Raw genomic sequence first — 15,580 nt, 5'->3', positions numbered from 1 at the left:
AAAATGGATCATTGGGAGGCACAGGAGGTAGTTTTTGACAGTTTTCGAATTTGAGTTTTTGAATTTTTACTATTGGGTGACTAGTATAAGGATGTGTTGCATGGTTGAATTCTATACTTGCCATATCTTTTTTCTTTTTTTTATCCTTTTTCTTTTCTTTCTTTGAGTTGATAATAGCTGTTTCTTCACTAAATGATACGCTCTTTCTACGTGTAGGTGTTGAAGCATCTTCATCATCATCGTCTTCTTCTTCACTGGTACTACTCATCATTGTTGTGTTTCGAATCGTATTTTGAATCGTGAGAGGATCTTGACTAATCAAACTTGTATCGCTTCCATTATCATGAAGGTAATTGCCATTTTCATAGCGTGTGCTTGTCAAGATAGTAGGAACAACGGGCGTGCCTAGACTAGAAGGACTCTTGAACCCTTTTTTTTCTTTCTTGTTCTTTTTGTTCTTTTTCTTTTTCGAATCCTCTGAATCGTCTTCCTTTTTCTTTTTGTTTTCTTCTTCAGGTTGGTGTTCAACTGTATTAGAATTTCAATACACAAATTTAATTAATAATCTATTTTTACCATGATGATTTGCTGTGGGCCAGCTTGGGTCAATCGCACTTCTTAGGAGATCTTTGACAAGTGGGAGTAATTCGATTTGCTATTGGTGGAAATAAGAGCATGAAAACATACTTTCCCAAATACTTACTGCCCAACTTTCTCCAGACAAAGCTCGTAAATCATGCACCTAGGCGTATAGATATACATATATCAGTTGATGATCTATGGTAATATAACATACATGAACAATACGATTTCGACTAAGGATGCTAAGGTCATTTTCAACGTCTTGTTTTGACCATTGTTTTTCTTGGGCAATACTCTCAAGTATACTTTGGACAGTCTATAAAATGGTCAATGGTGTGTGTGTGTGTGTGTGTTTTTTTTTTAGCATAGTGCGCCTTACAGTAGTATCAGATAAAAGCATTGGTAATGAATAAAAAAAAAAAAGAAAAAATGCAAAGTTCCGCTTAAATCCTTGTTTCGTGTGACTTTCTCCTCCCTTTTTCTCCGCTTTATTCTATTGGCCAAAGAAGGTTCTTCAGAAAAAAGAAAAAAAAAAGATCTACGTTTAATTTAGTCAGTCTTACCCAAAAACTAATAACATCATTCTATCTTAGCAAAGTTAAGAATGTAAATCAATACAAAAGGAGATAGCACAATAAGGAGGTATTATTTTAAGAAGCCACACTGTACTCTAGAAACAATGGTTTGTCTCGGTCCTGTCTCTTATAAAACTGACCGAGGTTTTCTTCTGTTTTTATTTAAGCATGACCCAATTACCCTCTAGAACTGGATCTGTCTTTTTCTGAAGTGTATCATGCCACATCGCTTGTAGCTGAACCACATGGGGTTCCTGTGCTTGCCATTTAAAATAAGCGGGTTGCCATGGTTGACCTTGTTCTTCTCGTTTCTTTTCAGCTTCTCGTTGATTTTGTTCAATCGCTGCCTTTTCTTTATTGGCCAAGACTGGTTGACTAGTACGAATGGCTTCTGCTACTTTATGCCACACACGGCGGGATTCCAATGGACCCATGGTTTGGATGGATCGTACAACAGGTTCAGAAGGCACAAGTGACTCGACATTGAAAAACAAGCTCGATGTTCTTTTTTGATAATCAATCAGAGTCGATTGACCTGTCCATTGACCTTCAATTTTATAGAGCACGTCTTTGACTGAGCCTTCATTTTTGTTCACCAGGCATTTAAAGTGGTTTATTTCACCCGAGATCCAACCTCGGGAAGAGAATTCAATACAGGCATAATACCCAAAAGATGCTTGAATATACATGGTGCCCATCAATTCAATAAAAGGTGCTGTTGAACAAAGTGAGTTGTGTAAGAGAAGTGGATGTGAAACTACTTACCAGCATACCAAATGCCTCGGACAGCTAAAGAAGGATGCGAGAAAAGGTATTGTTCATGTTCTGTGGTGATGAGGCCACATCCTGTTTGTTCACAAACAAGAGCGGTGCCTGCCATGCGCGATGTCTGTCCAATATGACCATTCAATGCCACACCTTTACTGGCGACATGGAAGGCAGTGGTGGGTGGGTCATGTGATACTTGTTCACATACCATTTGCGTCTGCGAACATGTCCTATGAAATTGTTCCCCTAAAATCGGGTGGAAGGGTTTCTTGTCCCATTGTCCCTCTGGAATTCTTCTTTTGAAAGCAGCGTTTAAATAAGCAATGTACCATTTGATGACAGCTAGCAATTTGTCTTGTTCAGTCGTTTGAGTACCAATGGCTCTAAACAATTCAGGTTGAGAAGCCCAATATTGACTATCCGTTTATTAGTTTACGTTCATATTCTCTGATCTTTACTTGTATTCAATCAAAGACACAGGAGCCAAAAAAAAGGTTGGACAAGAAAGAGAAGATAAATCACCTGAAAATGATCCAAGGGATTTAAGAAAAGAATAAAATGCATTTCGTTCACCACTGTCTATATTGTTTTCTACTTTAGTAGCCATAGTTAAAAATAAGATATTCCAAGCAATGCCAAGCGATTCTTTAGCCAGGAAAAGAAAAAAAAAAAGAAAAAGAGAAAAAGAGAAAGAAAAAGGGTATAAAGTGTTTATTTTTTAGATTTCTTTTTCTGTTGTCGCTCAGATAAATACATGGACAGGAAATCACCTTGTTGACCAATCTTTTTCTTTTTGTTATTGACGGGTGCTGATTTCTTTTTTGGTTGTTGTTGCTTTGTTCTTGATTCTTCTTCATCTTCTGAGTCTGAAGCATGCGATCGTTTTCCAACAGGATCACGTTCAGCTCTTTTGTTTTGATTTAAAATCTTGTTTTTCAACTGTATTTCTTGTTTCGAAGGTAATGATCCATCTTGGTTATGTCGCATCGCATCTTTATGAGAAAGGAATTTAGCCCCAAGACCCAGCCTGTTTGTGTCAGTCACCTAGCCTTCATTTAACTAGCTTACCTATCAGGTCTTCCTGTAGCATATTTGTCCATTGTGTCCAGATCATCTTGATCTTCTTCTAACTTTTCTCCAAGTTGAGGTGGTGGTAACCAAGATTGAATAAGGGATCGTGCAATACCAATCGAAGCATCAATTTGTGTTTGAATCTTTTCATTCGCTTCTAGTTTACTTTTGTCTGTCATGAAAAAGAAATAAAGTAAGAAAAAAGAAAAAGAAAAAGTGGCTTGTTTATTTTAAATATTTTGCATGATGTTGGATATGATCAGCAACAAAAGTAGAAAGAAAAAAGTAAGTATGATCATAACCTTCTTGGTAACGAATCTTAAATTGGTCTTGACCCAATTCTTCTACAGTTTGCTTCAGTTGATCAATCAAGAGTTCTTTTTCCAAGAAACCATCGGCTGTGCCTATATCAACCAAGATATCTACTTTATCTTGAAAACGCTTGAGTAGTTCAACTGTATCGTATTCTTTCCAGGCTTCTTTGTCTTCCCCGAGATAGTTACTGAATGCCTTTTGACCCCAAGGACATGCTATAGGATGAGCAATAGGAGCAAAGGCAGAAGCAGTCTTGAATTGGGTAGGATTCTTCAGGAAGATAGTCAAAGCACCATGACCACCCTAGACAAGTATAAGCTACAAAGTATATATATATATATATATATGTATATTATCTTACCATTGAATGGCCCATAATAGACACACGCGTATTATCCTATACATATATTCAATGGATACTGAATATGGCATGCATGACTTACAATAGGCAACTGCTGAATTAAACGAGGTAATTCCTTCACTATATAGGAATACATACGATAATGCTTGGCCCATTTAGGTGCAGTAGCATCTAAATAGAACCCAGCACCTGTACCAAAATCCCAAGAATCATTATCCCCTTCAATACTGACACCACCTACAGGCATTGAATGAGTGAGACATGAAACCCCTCCCCCTCTATGACTTACGTGGAGAAGTATCAGGAACAATCAGGGCAAGACCATGCTTGGATGCTTCAGCCATAGCACCACTCTTTTCAACAAATTTATCTTCAGTACAAGTCAGGCCAGACAAAAAGTAAATAGCAGGTACTTTTTGTGTTGTGGCTTCCTGAGGTAAGAACACGTTGAATTTCATATCGCAACCGAGTTCCTCGGAGTGATGTTCGTATTTGATGACCTTGCCACCAAAACACTTGTTTTCTGCTACTTGCTTTAAAGACATTTATTGAAAATAAAGAAAAAGAAAGAAAAAGAAAGAAAAAAAGATGAGTAATACGTCACATTGTTATGACGGCATAAATTAAACAGATTGATATTTAAACACAGGTTGATGTTGCTTCAATATCTTGTTTGTCATTCGATACAACCACCCAAACACACAGGCGAGTACAATCAATCCAATCACCATAGTAACTAATGTAATGCGGTGGGTAGTGGGTGGTAGTGAAGGATCAGATAAATTAGCCAATTGAGATCCTACCCAGACTTCCCAATTATATTTAAAGCAGGCTATGAAAGCGGCTATGATGTAGTATTGCCATGAGACAGTAGAACATAAGGATAGCACCAAATTAGATACTTGCCATGGTATAGGACAGAGGCGAATCAACAAGACCATCTTGAACCCACCCAGACCAATGGCTTGTTCAACAGCCTCAAATTTCTCTTGATGGTTGGGTGATAGTGAAAGCCATGATAACAGATGAGATTGGCGCATGAGTCTATAGAGGTCAGCCATACATTTATTATGTGTGTGTGTATCTTACAAAAGTGTCCATAGGGAACCTAGAAAAGCACCCAAAGTAGATGGATAACAACCCAAGGGAAACCCATAAATAAACCCATTCAACAAGACAGAAAAAGTAAATCCAAAAATAGGTGGAATTGAAGTCAATGCAGTGATCGATCCCATTACTAGCCAACCATAAGGCATGGATTTTATTTCCAAAGCCAATGTTTGAATGTCTATATATATCTTGATCAATAAAATAAAAAAAAAGAGCTTGAGTCATTTCTTTACTTTTTAAAAGAGGTTCTTTGTGTTCAAAAAAGATATAAAACAAGCCAATGCTAATAGTAATAAACAAGGCGCCATACATCCATTTCTTTCTTGACATGATAAAAAAGAAGAAAGAGAGAGAGAGAGAGAGAGAGATGCATGATAGCTCATCCGAGAGCCGAAAGTGTAGAAAACGGCAAGTTTTCATTTTCCGCCTATAATCCTTTTTATATATATATATACAAGTGACGTCTCTTTTAAACCTTTTTATTTTTCTTTCTTTTTCTTTTCTTTTTTTTTTTGCGCGCGATTGAACACCATGCAGCCCATCATGACAACACCCAATGGCATTATTCATTCGCACGTAGATGACGTATCTATGAAAAAGAAACCAGTTGTGGAAGAAGACAAGGTCAAATTGCCTGTTGAAATGGCCAGTATGGTGCCACTTCGCGCACTGATTGGCAAATTGATTCACAAGTCTTATGCTGATCTCATGACACTCACAGACACGTAACGACTCTTTTCTGATGGAATAGTATTGCTTACTGTAGAATAGACTACCCTCCATGTCTGATGTAGAAAAGAAACGACAGATTTTGACATACAGTATCAGTGTACGAAAACAGTTTCTCAAGTTACTTGTGCTTGTCAAATGGGCCGAGAATGCGAATGATATCCAAATGTGTCAGGTACTCAAGTCCAACACTAAAGTGCAACTCATTCTCTCTTTATGTGTGTAGAATATCATGGCATTTTTAGCAAATCAAAACAAGATATTTCAGGACACAGTGGATTATTTACACAACATTCATGTTAAACTACCGGCAGCTCGACTCAGAAACTTTGATATTCCAACAGCAGTAGATGTCTTAACCACAGGCACTTATCAACGCATGCCAACTAAGATCAAAGTAAGACATCCTTAAAAAAAGAAAAAATGACACGCTAATGAAGTATAGGACATGATGATGCCAACACCTTTAACAGATAGACAAGTGCTCGAGACATTTCAACAAATGAATGATGTGATTCGTATGCGTATGATGACAACTGAAGTATTGCCCAGTCCTATGCAAACTTATCGTATTGGTAAAAAATCATATATATATATATATATATAGAAATATGAGTGTGTTTATTGATTGATATGTAGAAAATGGTCGTATTTATTTCTATATTGAACATGAATTTGAAGTGGCATTGACATTGATGGGACATAGTCATGATAGACGATGGTGGATTGTGTCTTTAGACATCTTTGTATCGAGTGCTCATGAAGGAGCAACAGGTAAAGAAAATGAGTTCACCATGATATCTAACCAGCATGACTTACTAGAGGATATGGATATTTCATTAAACGAGGCTCAGAAACAGCATGTACGTGTGAATGCACAGAAGCAATTGGTGCCTCCTGAAGAGAATGGACTGTTGTTTTTCCCTCTTGTGAATATGTATGACTATCTACACTTGTGTTGTCTGAATATGCAGCTAGAGATTTTGTATATACAAGCTGCCATGTTGGCCAAGACACGCTGGATCAATCAACTCAAGGTCCAGATGAACCAAGAAAGAACAAAACTTACGTTAGTCTATTGGCGTGGTGGATCGCCTGCTTCACGCTGGGCCAGTCAGAGTCATTCAAACAAGAACACGACCATTGAGATCAGTATACGTGATGCTGATCCATTCGCGTTATCCATGTCTATGCGGGATGATTGGAAAGGATTGATTCAGAAAGCAGGTATTGGTGCCAGTATTCGTTTATCAGAGATGCCTATGCAAGACCGACCTAAAGTATTGGCTTCTTTGAAATACCCTAAACATATGCTGGAGGTCCTTTGGGATGGTCGTCCTGAGCTCTATACAGATCAACCCTTGCTTGTAAGTTACTCTGTACTAGCCACTTTCCGCTCATGTCTCTCTTATAGAATCCTTCTCATTTGAATGTTGAGCAATTGGTATTACATGCTACTAACCACCATGGTCAATGCATGATTAATCAATTCAGATCCTTGCTTGTGTCACAAAAAGACTTTTTACAAGAAAATGGTCTGTATTTAGCAGAAGAATCTTCACTGGTGATTCGTTATCGTCATGCGAAATACATCAGTATTGAATCTGATGCAAGAACAGGCCGTGTCAAGGCATTTGAGGCCAGTGATGGCTGTCATGAAGGTGATTTCAAACTCCGTAGTCTAGAAGACAAGTTAAACAATGATCCTGAACACATTGCACGTCATCTGTTATGGTTACGATCTGAAGTGGTCGTGCGTGAAGTGATATCACTAGCCAAACAGCTTAATTTACAACCTTATCATCCCTCCCATATGAATTTAAGGCCTGAAGATATTCAAAAGTTGTTTGGTGATCTGACAGAGGCTAAGCAAGTCAGTTACCCTTCTCATTGTATCTTTTTGCAGTTCTCTCAATTTGAAGATTGGTATTTTGTGATTGCGACCGTCAAGAATCAATTCAAGTCATGGTTATGCTGTATAAAGTAAGCACGACTAATGTATTCTTGTTACTCATACAATCTAGTAAAACATATGATGCGAGTGGATTATATCAAACCATTGTTGATTTGACATATCTTGAATGCGATCAATTATGGCAAGACCAGTTTATGGATACCAAAAGACATAAAAAACAAAGACTATCGTATGAACAACCTATTGATCGTCTCTCGATTGACTTACGCTATCTTGCCAAACTGGATTCACTCTGTCAAGCCTACATCATGAACCGTAAGATTGAACTTCAACTACAATCCTATCGACTAGCTTATCATACAAGACCTTTGCTTCAATCCTTAACTGGGATCGAGACACATGGGATGAATCATCCAGCAGCAGACAAGATGGAAGTTGTGTGTGTATCTCAACAAGATGTACTCAAGACATCGTCTGGTACGCTTGATTCTTGGGTACAACGCTTGCTTCCTTTGTTAAAGAACGATATCATGATACGCTCATTTGGTTGGTGGGGACAATCAGGCGATTGTTATGTGGTAGTGCAAGATAAACTGGATGCTGATGCTCTCCATCTGAAAGGACATGCGTTGGGTGACCACATTGCACTCGATAGAGCCACGGGTGTTGTCTCGTTTACCTATACTCAGATTGATCGTTGTATAGAACAGTTCTTGGTCGATTGGGAACGGTTGTTTATGATGGCTAATTTGGCAAGACAAGTGTCTTCTGTCTGGTTCAAGAAATATAAGGATCAACTGGTCTTTGAAGCGACCGATCTACAGTCATTGCGAATGACATATGCCAAGGTAAAATAGAGATAGATAGATCCATGTTAACAAGGATAGCATTATGGTTGTACTATTCGTTGGGACACGATCACCAAAGGTCAACAAAGACAATATCAGTTGGACTTGTTTACGCATCATACCAAACAGACACCGGTCACTGCCTTACCTACTCAGATAAGAAACCCCCACTGGCGTATTGCTAGTTTCTTACGGGATGTCTTGAATGACAATCGAGATTTGATTTATTTTGTACAGGTAAGCTGATCTTGTTGTATTCATGTGTTGATTCAATAGATTCTCTTTCAAACATTGCCTCTGATGAGTTGTTTGGAACGTCTTGAAGTGAAATGTATTCAAGAAGGTGATATTGGCAAAGTCTCGATTATACCACGCGCGTATGATGCAGTACGCGTCATCTTTTCTTCCATGTATGCCATTGATATTCGCTTCACAGACAAATCCACACTCTGTCTATCCGATGCAGCCTACGCATCTCCTTTTTCTTCTTCTACTTCTTCTCCTCCTCCTGCACCTTATTTACTTCCTTCCCTTCAACAGAAAAGCGATGCTATTTCAGTGGCTCAACAATGTAAATTCATCCCATTTGATCAATTCAGTCAATTATTAGATACACTGGACAAGGAGACCTTTGAACCAAGTGTGGTTCCATTTCAACATGGATTTTTATGTTCATCTGGGTTATGTGAAGGCATTTTAGATAGACTCATTTAAATCATTTGACATGTCCAATAAACTAGGTGAATTGAGTAAACAGCATCGCCATACTTCATCTTACCTTTCAATCGTCTCTGGTAATTTGCCTTCACTGGCTTGTAAAATCATAAAACAAACACCAGGTTCAATGTTTGGAAACATGGACACAATCGTACTTAGATGTTCATCAAACTGTTGAGGTATTGAAGGTGGTGGTGGTGGTGGTGGTGGAGTAGGTAAATGATCAGGCACAGGTAATGCTTGAGATAAAAGAGAAGGCGTATCAGGCACACGATGCTTTCTTTTGGGTTTGCTTGATTCAGTCTCACTACCACTAAGACTACTATTGTCTGAAAAGAGTTTCTCCATAAAACTCAAGGGTTTTTGAGCGACATCTGATTTCTTGGCATGAACAGGATGAAGTACATTTTCATAGCTGATTTTCTGTTTATCTGTCACAAGTTCAGGTTGTTCTTGATCTAATTCAGACATGTTTTTCTCAATGTTGCTATAGATTCTGTGTAAGTTTGATGGTGGTGATGTTGTACTTACGCATCAAATGCTTCTTGTGTGATGGATAATGAATGAACATCCATGGTCTCTATAAACTCAATTGCACCCATCTAAAGATGATTAAGAAAGATGCGATGACTTTTACTTACCAGATTCGTCAAATAATAACCTGCTTCAGAACGGAGGTGTTCAGGACTTCTAAACCGAGAAATGTACTGTACATTCGACATCAATTGAGGCGGATTAGCACGAATCACCACATAAATCAACAAGGGTAAAAACACATCTGCACTTTGATCTGCTTCCATATGTTTCATTAATCCAAAAATCACTTTACAAGCATTCAAGATACAGATCAGTTTATCTCTTGGTGCCTTGTAATGATTCATCTTGAGTAGTTCTACCATGTTTAACGAGATGTTGTTCTCTACCTGTCTCTTACCTGACTCGGCAAAGGTCAAGAAAGAATCATTATCTGCTGTAACGGGTATATCTAAATGCTCTTCTCGAATCCATCTAAAAATCTTGATTTTATGATGAAGAATACTATCTTTTTCTACATCATCCATTGTACTGGGTGAAAAGGTACTTGAAGAGACTGAATAAGGTTGTCGTTTTTTCTGTACTTACATGGGATACAATCGATTCATGACCAACTTCTCCATGCCTTCTTTGGCATTCTCGAATTCTTTATCTGAAATATCTCGCCATACATCACATTCCCTCATGCGTCCATAGGTAAACTAGATGGAGAATATAAATCAACACATCAAGACAAGAAACAAAAAAGGTGACTTACATGAAGGAAATCCTGAATGAATCGAATCTGTTCTTGTACTGTCCATGCTTCTCTTCGATAGAAAGCAGCAATAAACCTAACATATTAGGAACAAATACTGGGATGATGATTGTACCCTTTTGTATAACGAGCAATAGGTTCAGCACTGGGTTGTTTCATTTGGTCTAGGAATCGATGGAAATCAAACATGGGTATATCTGCTTGATATTGACGTGGGGATTCTATAAAGAATGTGAATAAGAAAGTGCATCCCTAGCTGCTTGCCTTTTGGTTTATCACTACAAGAGAAAAGAAATGAGGAGCGTGTTTGAATCATAAAACTTTACTCTTTATTGTCTTCCAAGTCAATCAGATTGGTTTCTTCAATATGTGTTTTGGCTAAAGATTGGCTTAAATCGTCTTGAGACATGATAAAAAAAAAAAAAAAAAAAAAAGATAAAGGGCTTATTTTTTTTTTAATGTTATGCAATAATAGAAAATTGGTCTGGATGAAATCGACTATGGTAATGTTGGATAGGCAGAAATGTATACAGAAAAGCACACATAGTGTATAAAAAGGATTTGATGGCCAATCGATTTGATTTCTTCAGAAATAAGCCAACAGCCTCATCTGCCAAGGGACCTTGAAGTAACTGGAAAGAGATGGCATGATCTGTCAAGAACTGACTTAAGCCTTGTAATTCTTCGAATGAGATCCATTTCTCTATCTTGTCCTTGGAAGCCAGTATCCATGGTTTAATCTTGGTATGTTTCTTGACCACAAACCATACGCAGAATCGAAAAGCAAAATTCCATCGATAGATTCTTTCCTCAGGCTTGTTTTTATAGTCTTGATAGATTAAGCGACGAAAGAGCATGTCTCTGTTACAGCCATGCAAGTCCAGTAGTTTTCTGTATTGAGTCATGATGGATTTACTGCGAGGAAGACCATCAGTTAAGCATGTTTGCTTGGCTGCTTTAGTCTTATGAGGCATACGTTTTCTTGTATTGGCAATCAGTTGTACATCGTCTCTTGGGATGGCCACAGATTCTTGATGCCATTCTGGCTTATCATTCACTTCTTGTTTAATTTGATTGTTGTTGACCAACAAGGGTTCAGCTTTGATCGTATTCACACTCTCAAAAGTTACTTTCTTTTTCAACATAAAGAAAAAAGAACAAATGTATCATTCTATTCATTCTTTTATACCATGATTGATATATATATATATATACATATATACATATTAAATCCTCTTGGTTCATTCTTTATGTCTCTTACAACACCCATTCAATTTCCTAGTCTTCATATCTATTCAACCATGATACTCGCTTATAATCAAGAAAAAAGAGATAAAATGATCCATGTTCTTCCATATCCATCCTCCTTTGTATCGTCCGTGTTTGAAAGAAAGAAAAAAAAAATCAGGCATCGTCAAATAAAGATTTTATTTACAAGTCTGCATGTTGAGCCTCAAACTGTTGTTGGGCTTCTGCATTGGCTACGATATCAGCCAGATTAGCATGTTTATCACCTTCAAGTCGAATACGAATAATCTCATAGATAGCACGCTGTGTTCTACGATCGAGTTTTTCAAGCTTCTTTTCAACGTCGCGTTTTAAGTCCCAATTGGGTTTTTTGGGTGCTAGATTAAACAAATCCTACTTGATGAGCCACGTATGCCATTTTGTTTACATACCACTTCTTCTTTTTGCTTTTCTTGTGCTTGTGCTAAAGTTTCTTTTGTCAAGTGTTTTGTTTCTTCTTCGACTGTATTGCCAATAGTATCAGGTGTGGCTATCTCGACGTGTTGTAAGAGTTGTTCATCGTGAGGTGTATAACTTCTAAATTTGAGTGTTCTATAAAGCATCAATCAAACTGGTATCCTATCCTCTGCTTACTTTTCAGCATCGCTTGTTGATCTATTGGATTCATCACCGAGCTTTCTTTTTCTTAAAGCAGCTAAACGTTCTTTTCTCTTTTGTGCTTCTTGGTCCATCGTATACTTTATTGAGAAAAAAAAAAAAAGAATAGAAAGTGACGTTGTTTTTATTATTATTATTATTATTATTATTTTTGAAATCGTCGACGAACAAAGACAGGTACAAGTGCCACCATCGCTACTGCCATTAAACACGTGATATTCACAGGCGTAAGTAGTTTGTCAGTAGACGATAACCGGTCTAGAGCAGCACCTGCTTGAACATGAATAAAAGAAGGAGGTATGACACCGAGAAAAGTGCCCCAAAAGAAACTACAGAATGGCACACCCAAATGAGGTGAGCCTAGATTGACAGTCCAGTTGGGTGGTAAAGGAGATATTCTCAAGACAATCATGTAATTGAGCATGTGTTGTTTATGCTGTACTAACTAAACCAGAGCCTATGTTAAATGATGATAGACCAAAAAAATTAATAAATGATAAACTTGCCTGTTCGTTCCATTTGGATAATCGGTCACCTAACAATCGAATGATAGCGACTGAGCCTAAACTACCCGAGATAATATAAGCGATACTGGCACCTAGAGCAGAGCACTTTGTGAATTATAAGTCAATCCATGCATCAATCATGTTACTTACTGTGGCTACGGTCAATAAGGCAAGCCAGAAAGGAAACAAAGTGCCACCCAAGATAGATAACCACATAGAACCAGGTATAGAAAAGCTTTGAAGGCTAACAAGATAGTCAGGATCTTGATTGTCAACAGTTACACTTACTATATATAAGTTATGAAGAAAATGGTATAGACCTGCATCAAGTGTTGCTCCATATAGACTGATAAAATGGCATTCAACTTTCGAAGGTCCTCCAAGTTTTTTGGAAATTTAATATCGTCTCTATCCTCACTATACTAGGGGGTAAGAAACGACTTTTGTATGAGATGATACATACGGATTCATGGAGGGTAAGCTGGACTTGATAACTAAATATTCTAAAGCTGTAAATGTAGTGAATAACAAAAGGAGTGCAGCCAAAGACCAAGCATAAGAATCACTTGTCCAATACCATACTTTCTTTTCTTTTTTTATGACAAGAAAAGGCTGATCAGCTTCCACGTCTTGTACTGTATATGTCTCTATCACTCTTGTTCTGTTCAATAAAGGGTCTATTTCTGCCATTGAATAAACGTAAGAAGAAAAAATAACAACAATTTATAAAGTCCGGAAAAAAAAAGTCCTTTTTATAGTGATTGTCTGGGCCCGCCCCCTCCCCCTTTTTTTTTTTTTTTTTATAAATAGGGCTAAAATGAATATATGTCTATATATGGCTCTTTCTTTTGTAAGTTTGAGTCTATTCAATATCAAATAGTTATTTCTGTTGGACAAGGTTGCACTGAATTCATGCATACAAACAGGAATAAAAAAAAAAAGTGACCGCTTTTCATAAAAGGTTAAAAAAAAGAAAAAGTCATTTTTTTCATTTCTCTCTTTCTATATGCCAGATTATTCAACAGCACCTACACTTCCTATTCCAGACAACCAGTTCTTATGTGTTGAATACCCGGGTTATGTGAAAAATCCAGACCGTGCTATTCAAAAACTAGGAGGCATCAAAACCCTGAGTGAAGCCTTATTGACAGATACTTCGGTTGACCTGCATTATCGTACTCATCCTTTTGCTCACCCTATTCGAGGTGATGTCATCAACAGCAGTAAGATACTTGTCAAAGTCACTCGACGCGTCAAGAAATCAACAGGAGAAACCATAGGACCCTACAAGACAGACATTATGGGCACAATAACCAAAACCATACGGTATCGTGCCTTGGCTGATTTTCAATACAATGTGCCTCAACAGAATCGTATTCGTCGTCTAAAAGAGGATTTGGGTAAAGGCAGAGTGGATTCATTGATAAGATTTGAAATGGAGCAAGGGGACCTTGTGGCAGACGATTTGGAGACATTGCCTCCACCTGTCTTTACTCCTCATGAGGCCTTGTTTGATTATGGGTATCGACAAAATACACCTGTGTTGCGTGTCCGTGTCAGACAACCAGATGGTTCTGTAAGTTATTTTGAGATTAGTTAGAGGGAGGAATACAATCATACTGATATATCTAGTTCCAAATCAAATTGATCAACAGAACAAAAGTCTCAAGCAGTCATTCGACTGTTATTCGATTTCAAGAGGACAATGTGCCTATTCAACCATGGCATACATTGCCTTCTTTGCATCATGAATACCAAACTGAACTTCATAAGGCATTAGTGGAATTGTTTGAACAACGTCCTATTTGGTCTCGCTATGCACTCAAGTGTTCCACAGACCCTCGCTATCAAAAATTCATGAGAAGGCAAGTGAACTCTAGGTTTCTTAAGGCGATGACTGATACGCTTAGGACAGTGTATTAAACCATGTAGCCTATACATTTCAATCAGGTCCATGGCGTGATTGTTGGGTGAAATATGGTGTTGATCCTAGAAAAGATAGAAAATACCACATGTAAGTATACTGAGCTAACTCATATCTATTGCTTATGATTTCCAAGATATCAACAAGTAGATGTCAGAAGAAGAGTCAATATCAGGACACGATGGAGACATGTCAAGCGACCTAAACCAGACTTTGGTATAGATATCAAACCAGAAACCATCACAGAAGAACCCAGGTAAGTAGATAATGTCATTAATATCTTGCTAAAGACAAGGTCTAGTATGGAAGATGAGGTGTATCAGTTTGATGGTCAAATAGCACCTGGCCGTACTTCAATGTATCAATTATGCGATATTAAAGATCCTGAAATAGCACCACTTATTACTCATCCTGCTTATTTAAAGGATACTTGTTCTGTAAGTCATCTCGATAACCTGAATCAACTCATAATTATAAGCGATACAGCGGTTATTATTATCACTGTGTGCTTGACCGTATTCGTAAAGCATTGAAAGCCAAGTATTTCTCGATTGTAGATAAAGGTTATGCAGAACCCATGGAGGATATTGAGAAGGGATTAATGGAAGACATTGAAAGAGAAAAAGCAAATCAAGGACAAGAAGAAGAAGAGGAGGAGGAGGAGGAAGAAGAGGAGGAGGATAGAGAAAGAGCAGTTCAAGAAGCGATGTCCTTTGATCAACCCTTAAGTGAAGTGGCTGATAATTATATTGAACAACTAGGTAAGGAATAAACACATGAAATGATATGTTTAAACAATCCAAAGGCAATGTGGTAGACATGGATCAATTAGAAGAATATGATGTTGAAGAAGAATGGGATGAAGAAGAAGAGGAGGATGAAGTCATGGAAGAAGCCACATCAACTGTTTAATTCAGGAAATAAAGCATAGATCATTTCATCCAATAAGGTATAAGCTAAATC

The 15,580-nt window shown here is 37.7% G+C and overlaps 11 protein-coding genes across 11 annotated transcripts; 2 read left to right on the top strand and 9 right to left on the bottom strand.

Annotated features, from left to right (window-relative positions):
* Positions 1-472: 472 nt before the first annotated feature.
* Positions 473-994, bottom strand: B0P05DRAFT_562815 (uncharacterized protein). Its single transcript, XM_051580639.1, has 4 exons — positions 962-994; positions 797-898; positions 704-742; positions 473-655 (listed from the first exon to the last, which is right to left on the bottom strand). Exons 1-4 carry the CDS (start codon positions 980-982, stop codon positions 542-544), a joined length of 276 nt encoding a protein of 91 aa, XP_051429916.1. The 5' UTR covers positions 983-994; the 3' UTR covers positions 473-541.
* Positions 995-1,091: 97 nt separating this feature from the next.
* B0P05DRAFT_562813 (uncharacterized protein) lies at positions 1,092-2,596 on the bottom strand. Its single transcript, XM_051580638.1, has 2 exons — positions 1,923-2,596; positions 1,092-1,872 (listed from the first exon to the last, which is right to left on the bottom strand). Exons 1-2 carry the CDS (start codon positions 2,134-2,136, stop codon positions 1,316-1,318), a joined length of 771 nt encoding a protein of 256 aa, XP_051429915.1. The 5' UTR covers positions 2,137-2,596; the 3' UTR covers positions 1,092-1,315.
* A 16-nt stretch (positions 2,597-2,612) lies between these two features.
* On the bottom strand, positions 2,613-3,177 carry B0P05DRAFT_562812 (uncharacterized protein; the record flags this gene model as incomplete). Its single annotated transcript, XM_051580637.1, has 2 exons — positions 2,613-2,954; positions 2,996-3,177. Coding segments are annotated over 2 exons (500 nt in total), but the record flags the coding sequence as incomplete, so codon positions are not given.
* A 20-nt stretch (positions 3,178-3,197) lies between these two features.
* On the bottom strand, positions 3,198-4,214 carry B0P05DRAFT_562806 (S-formylglutathione hydrolase). The gene is made up of 4 exons (XM_051580636.1): positions 3,962-4,214; positions 3,755-3,909; positions 3,673-3,708; positions 3,198-3,614 (listed from the first exon to the last, which is right to left on the bottom strand). Exons 1-4 carry the CDS (start codon positions 4,128-4,130, stop codon positions 3,222-3,224), a joined length of 753 nt encoding a protein of 250 aa, XP_051429913.1. The 5' UTR covers positions 4,131-4,214; the 3' UTR covers positions 3,198-3,221.
* Positions 4,215-5,127, bottom strand: B0P05DRAFT_562803 (uncharacterized protein). The gene is made up of 3 exons (XM_051580635.1): positions 5,016-5,127; positions 4,762-4,960; positions 4,215-4,716 (listed from the first exon to the last, which is right to left on the bottom strand). The coding sequence occupies exons 1-3, from the start codon at positions 5,110-5,112 to the stop codon at positions 4,296-4,298; spliced, it is 717 nt and encodes a 238-aa protein (XP_051429912.1). The 5' UTR covers positions 5,113-5,127; the 3' UTR covers positions 4,215-4,295.
* Positions 5,128-5,287: 160 nt separating this feature from the next.
* On the top strand, positions 5,288-9,075 carry B0P05DRAFT_562801 (mediator complex subunit MED14-domain-containing protein). The gene is made up of 10 exons (XM_051580634.1): positions 5,288-5,507; positions 5,554-5,686; positions 5,738-5,908; positions 5,957-6,086; positions 6,151-6,285; positions 6,334-6,878; positions 6,926-7,494; positions 7,536-8,274; positions 8,314-8,511; positions 8,551-9,075. The coding sequence occupies exons 1-10, from the start codon at positions 5,314-5,316 to the stop codon at positions 8,986-8,988; spliced, it is 3,252 nt and encodes a 1,083-aa protein (XP_051429911.1). The 5' UTR covers positions 5,288-5,313; the 3' UTR covers positions 8,989-9,075.
* A 407-nt stretch (positions 9,076-9,482) lies between these two features.
* On the bottom strand, positions 9,483-10,703 carry B0P05DRAFT_315767 (uncharacterized protein). The gene is made up of 7 exons (XM_051573518.1): positions 10,547-10,703; positions 10,398-10,503; positions 10,283-10,358; positions 10,114-10,226; positions 9,926-10,071; positions 9,633-9,883; positions 9,483-9,593 (listed from the first exon to the last, which is right to left on the bottom strand). Exons 1-7 carry the CDS (start codon positions 10,596-10,598, stop codon positions 9,519-9,521), a joined length of 819 nt encoding a protein of 272 aa, XP_051429910.1. The 5' UTR covers positions 10,599-10,703; the 3' UTR covers positions 9,483-9,518.
* A 20-nt stretch (positions 10,704-10,723) lies between these two features.
* Positions 10,724-11,756, bottom strand: B0P05DRAFT_562769 (uncharacterized protein). Its single transcript, XM_051580633.1, has one exon. It carries the CDS (start codon positions 11,425-11,427, stop codon positions 10,744-10,746), a length of 684 nt encoding a protein of 227 aa, XP_051429909.1. The 5' UTR covers positions 11,428-11,756; the 3' UTR covers positions 10,724-10,743.
* On the bottom strand, positions 11,687-12,286 carry B0P05DRAFT_562767 (mRNA splicing factor). Its single transcript, XM_051580632.1, has 3 exons — positions 12,164-12,286; positions 11,962-12,121; positions 11,687-11,923 (listed from the first exon to the last, which is right to left on the bottom strand). Exons 1-3 carry the CDS (start codon positions 12,259-12,261, stop codon positions 11,714-11,716), a joined length of 468 nt encoding a protein of 155 aa, XP_051429908.1. The 5' UTR covers positions 12,262-12,286; the 3' UTR covers positions 11,687-11,713.
* Positions 12,287-12,300: 14 nt separating this feature from the next.
* B0P05DRAFT_562757 (putative transmembrane protein 41B) lies at positions 12,301-13,471 on the bottom strand. The gene is made up of 6 exons (XM_051580631.1): positions 13,276-13,471; positions 13,157-13,202; positions 12,982-13,110; positions 12,844-12,937; positions 12,694-12,798; positions 12,301-12,632 (listed from the first exon to the last, which is right to left on the bottom strand). Exons 2-6 carry the CDS (start codon positions 13,162-13,164, stop codon positions 12,333-12,335), a joined length of 636 nt encoding a protein of 211 aa, XP_051429907.1. The 5' UTR covers positions 13,165-13,202; positions 13,276-13,471; the 3' UTR covers positions 12,301-12,332.
* Positions 13,472-13,547: 76 nt separating this feature from the next.
* Positions 13,548-15,543, top strand: B0P05DRAFT_315497 (RNA polymerase III transcription factor IIIC subunit-domain-containing protein). The gene is made up of 6 exons (XM_051573517.1): positions 13,548-14,269; positions 14,326-14,558; positions 14,609-14,707; positions 14,754-14,873; positions 14,919-15,054; positions 15,096-15,543. The coding sequence occupies exons 1-6, from the start codon at positions 13,700-13,702 to the stop codon at positions 15,387-15,389; spliced, it is 1,452 nt and encodes a 483-aa protein (XP_051429906.1). The 5' UTR covers positions 13,548-13,699; the 3' UTR covers positions 15,390-15,543.
* The last annotated feature ends 37 nt before the right edge of the window (positions 15,544-15,580 follow it).

Source organism: Gilbertella persicaria, assembly GCF_025201335.1.
Source record: "Gilbertella persicaria strain CBS 190.32 chromosome Unknown B0P05scaffold_66, whole genome shotgun sequence".
Taxonomy (NCBI): domain Eukaryota; kingdom Fungi; phylum Mucoromycota; class Mucoromycetes; order Mucorales; family Choanephoraceae; genus Gilbertella; species Gilbertella persicaria.
The sequence above is the reverse complement of the archived record's forward strand: the minus strand, read 5'-3'. Positions and strand labels throughout refer to the sequence as shown.

Bases quoted from the DNA above. Each gene is read 5' to 3' on its own strand.
- B0P05DRAFT_562769 (XM_051580633.1), bottom strand. From the start codon at position 11,427: ATGTTGAAAAAGAAAGTAACTTTTGAGAGTGTGAATACGATCAAAGCT.
- B0P05DRAFT_315497 (XM_051573517.1), top strand. From the start codon at position 13,700: ATGCCAGATTATTCAACAGCACCTACACTTCCTATTCCAGACAACCAG. The intron at 14,874-14,918 runs GTAAGTAGATAA...GACAAGGTCTAG, and splicing joins ACCATCACAGAAGAACCCAG to TATGGAAGATGAGGTGTATC. The intron at 15,055-15,095 runs GTAAGTCATCTC...CATAATTATAAG, and splicing joins ATTTAAAGGATACTTGTTCT to CGATACAGCGGTTATTATTA.
- B0P05DRAFT_562757 (XM_051580631.1), bottom strand. The intron at 12,799-12,843 runs GTAAGTAACATG...TAATTCACAAAG, and splicing joins CCTTATTGACCGTAGCCACA to TGCTCTGCTCTAGGTGCCAG. The intron at 12,633-12,693 runs GCAAGTTTATCA...GCTCTGGTTTAG, and splicing joins TATCCAAATGGAACGAACAG to TTAGTACAGCATAAACAACA.
- B0P05DRAFT_315767 (XM_051573518.1), bottom strand. From the start codon at position 10,598: ATGATTCAAACACGCTCCTCATTTCTTTTCTCTTGTAGTGATAAACCA. The intron at 10,227-10,282 runs GTAAGTCACCTT...TTCTCCATCTAG, and splicing joins TCATTCAGGATTTCCTTCAT to TTTACCTATGGACGCATGAG. The intron at 9,594-9,632 runs GTAAGTAAAAGT...AATCATCTTTAG, and splicing joins GTTATTATTTGACGAATCTG to ATGGGTGCAATTGAGTTTAT.
- B0P05DRAFT_562813 (XM_051580638.1), bottom strand. From the start codon at position 2,136: ATGGTATGTGAACAAGTATCACATGACCCACCCACCACTGCCTTCCAT. The intron at 1,873-1,922 runs GTAAGTAGTTTC...TTTGTTCAACAG, and splicing joins CCGAGGCATTTGGTATGCTG to CACCTTTTATTGAATTGATG.
- B0P05DRAFT_562801 (XM_051580634.1), top strand. From the start codon at position 5,314: ATGCAGCCCATCATGACAACACCCAATGGCATTATTCATTCGCACGTA. The intron at 5,687-5,737 runs GTACTCAAGTCC...TTATGTGTGTAG, and splicing joins ATGATATCCAAATGTGTCAG to AATATCATGGCATTTTTAGC. The intron at 8,512-8,550 runs GTAAGCTGATCT...TTGATTCAATAG, and splicing joins ATTTGATTTATTTTGTACAG to ATTCTCTTTCAAACATTGCC.
- B0P05DRAFT_562803 (XM_051580635.1), bottom strand. From the start codon at position 5,112: ATGTCAAGAAAGAAATGGATGTATGGCGCCTTGTTTATTACTATTAGC. The intron at 4,961-5,015 runs GTAAAGAAATGA...AGATATATATAG, and splicing joins CAAAGAACCTCTTTTAAAAA to ACATTCAAACATTGGCTTTG. The intron at 4,717-4,761 runs GTAAGATACACA...TGACCTCTATAG, and splicing joins GGTTCCCTATGGACACTTTT to ACTCATGCGCCAATCTCATC.
- B0P05DRAFT_562806 (XM_051580636.1), bottom strand. From the start codon at position 4,130: ATGAAATTCAACGTGTTCTTACCTCAGGAAGCCACAACACAAAAAGTA. The intron at 3,910-3,961 runs GTAAGTCATAGA...CAATGCCTGTAG, and splicing joins TGTTCCTGATACTTCTCCAC to GTGGTGTCAGTATTGAAGGG. The intron at 3,709-3,754 runs GTAAGTCATGCA...ATATATGTATAG, and splicing joins TAATTCAGCAGTTGCCTATT to GATAATACGCGTGTGTCTAT.
- B0P05DRAFT_562815 (XM_051580639.1), bottom strand. From the start codon at position 982: ATGCTTTTATCTGATACTACT. The intron at 899-961 runs GTAAGGCGCACT...ACCATTTTATAG, and splicing joins TGCTTTTATCTGATACTACT to ACTGTCCAAAGTATACTTGA. The intron at 743-796 runs GTATGTTATATT...CTATACGCCTAG, and splicing joins GTCGAAATCGTATTGTTCAT to GTGCATGATTTACGAGCTTT.
- B0P05DRAFT_562767 (XM_051580632.1), bottom strand. From the start codon at position 12,261: ATGGACCAAGAAGCACAAAAGAGAAAAGAACGTTTAGCTGCTTTAAGA. The intron at 12,122-12,163 runs GTAAGCAGAGGA...GATGCTTTATAG, and splicing joins TCAACAAGCGATGCTGAAAA to AACACTCAAATTTAGAAGTT. The intron at 11,924-11,961 runs GTATGTAAACAA...CTCATCAAGTAG, and splicing joins AAAAGCAAAAAGAAGAAGTG to GATTTGTTTAATCTAGCACC.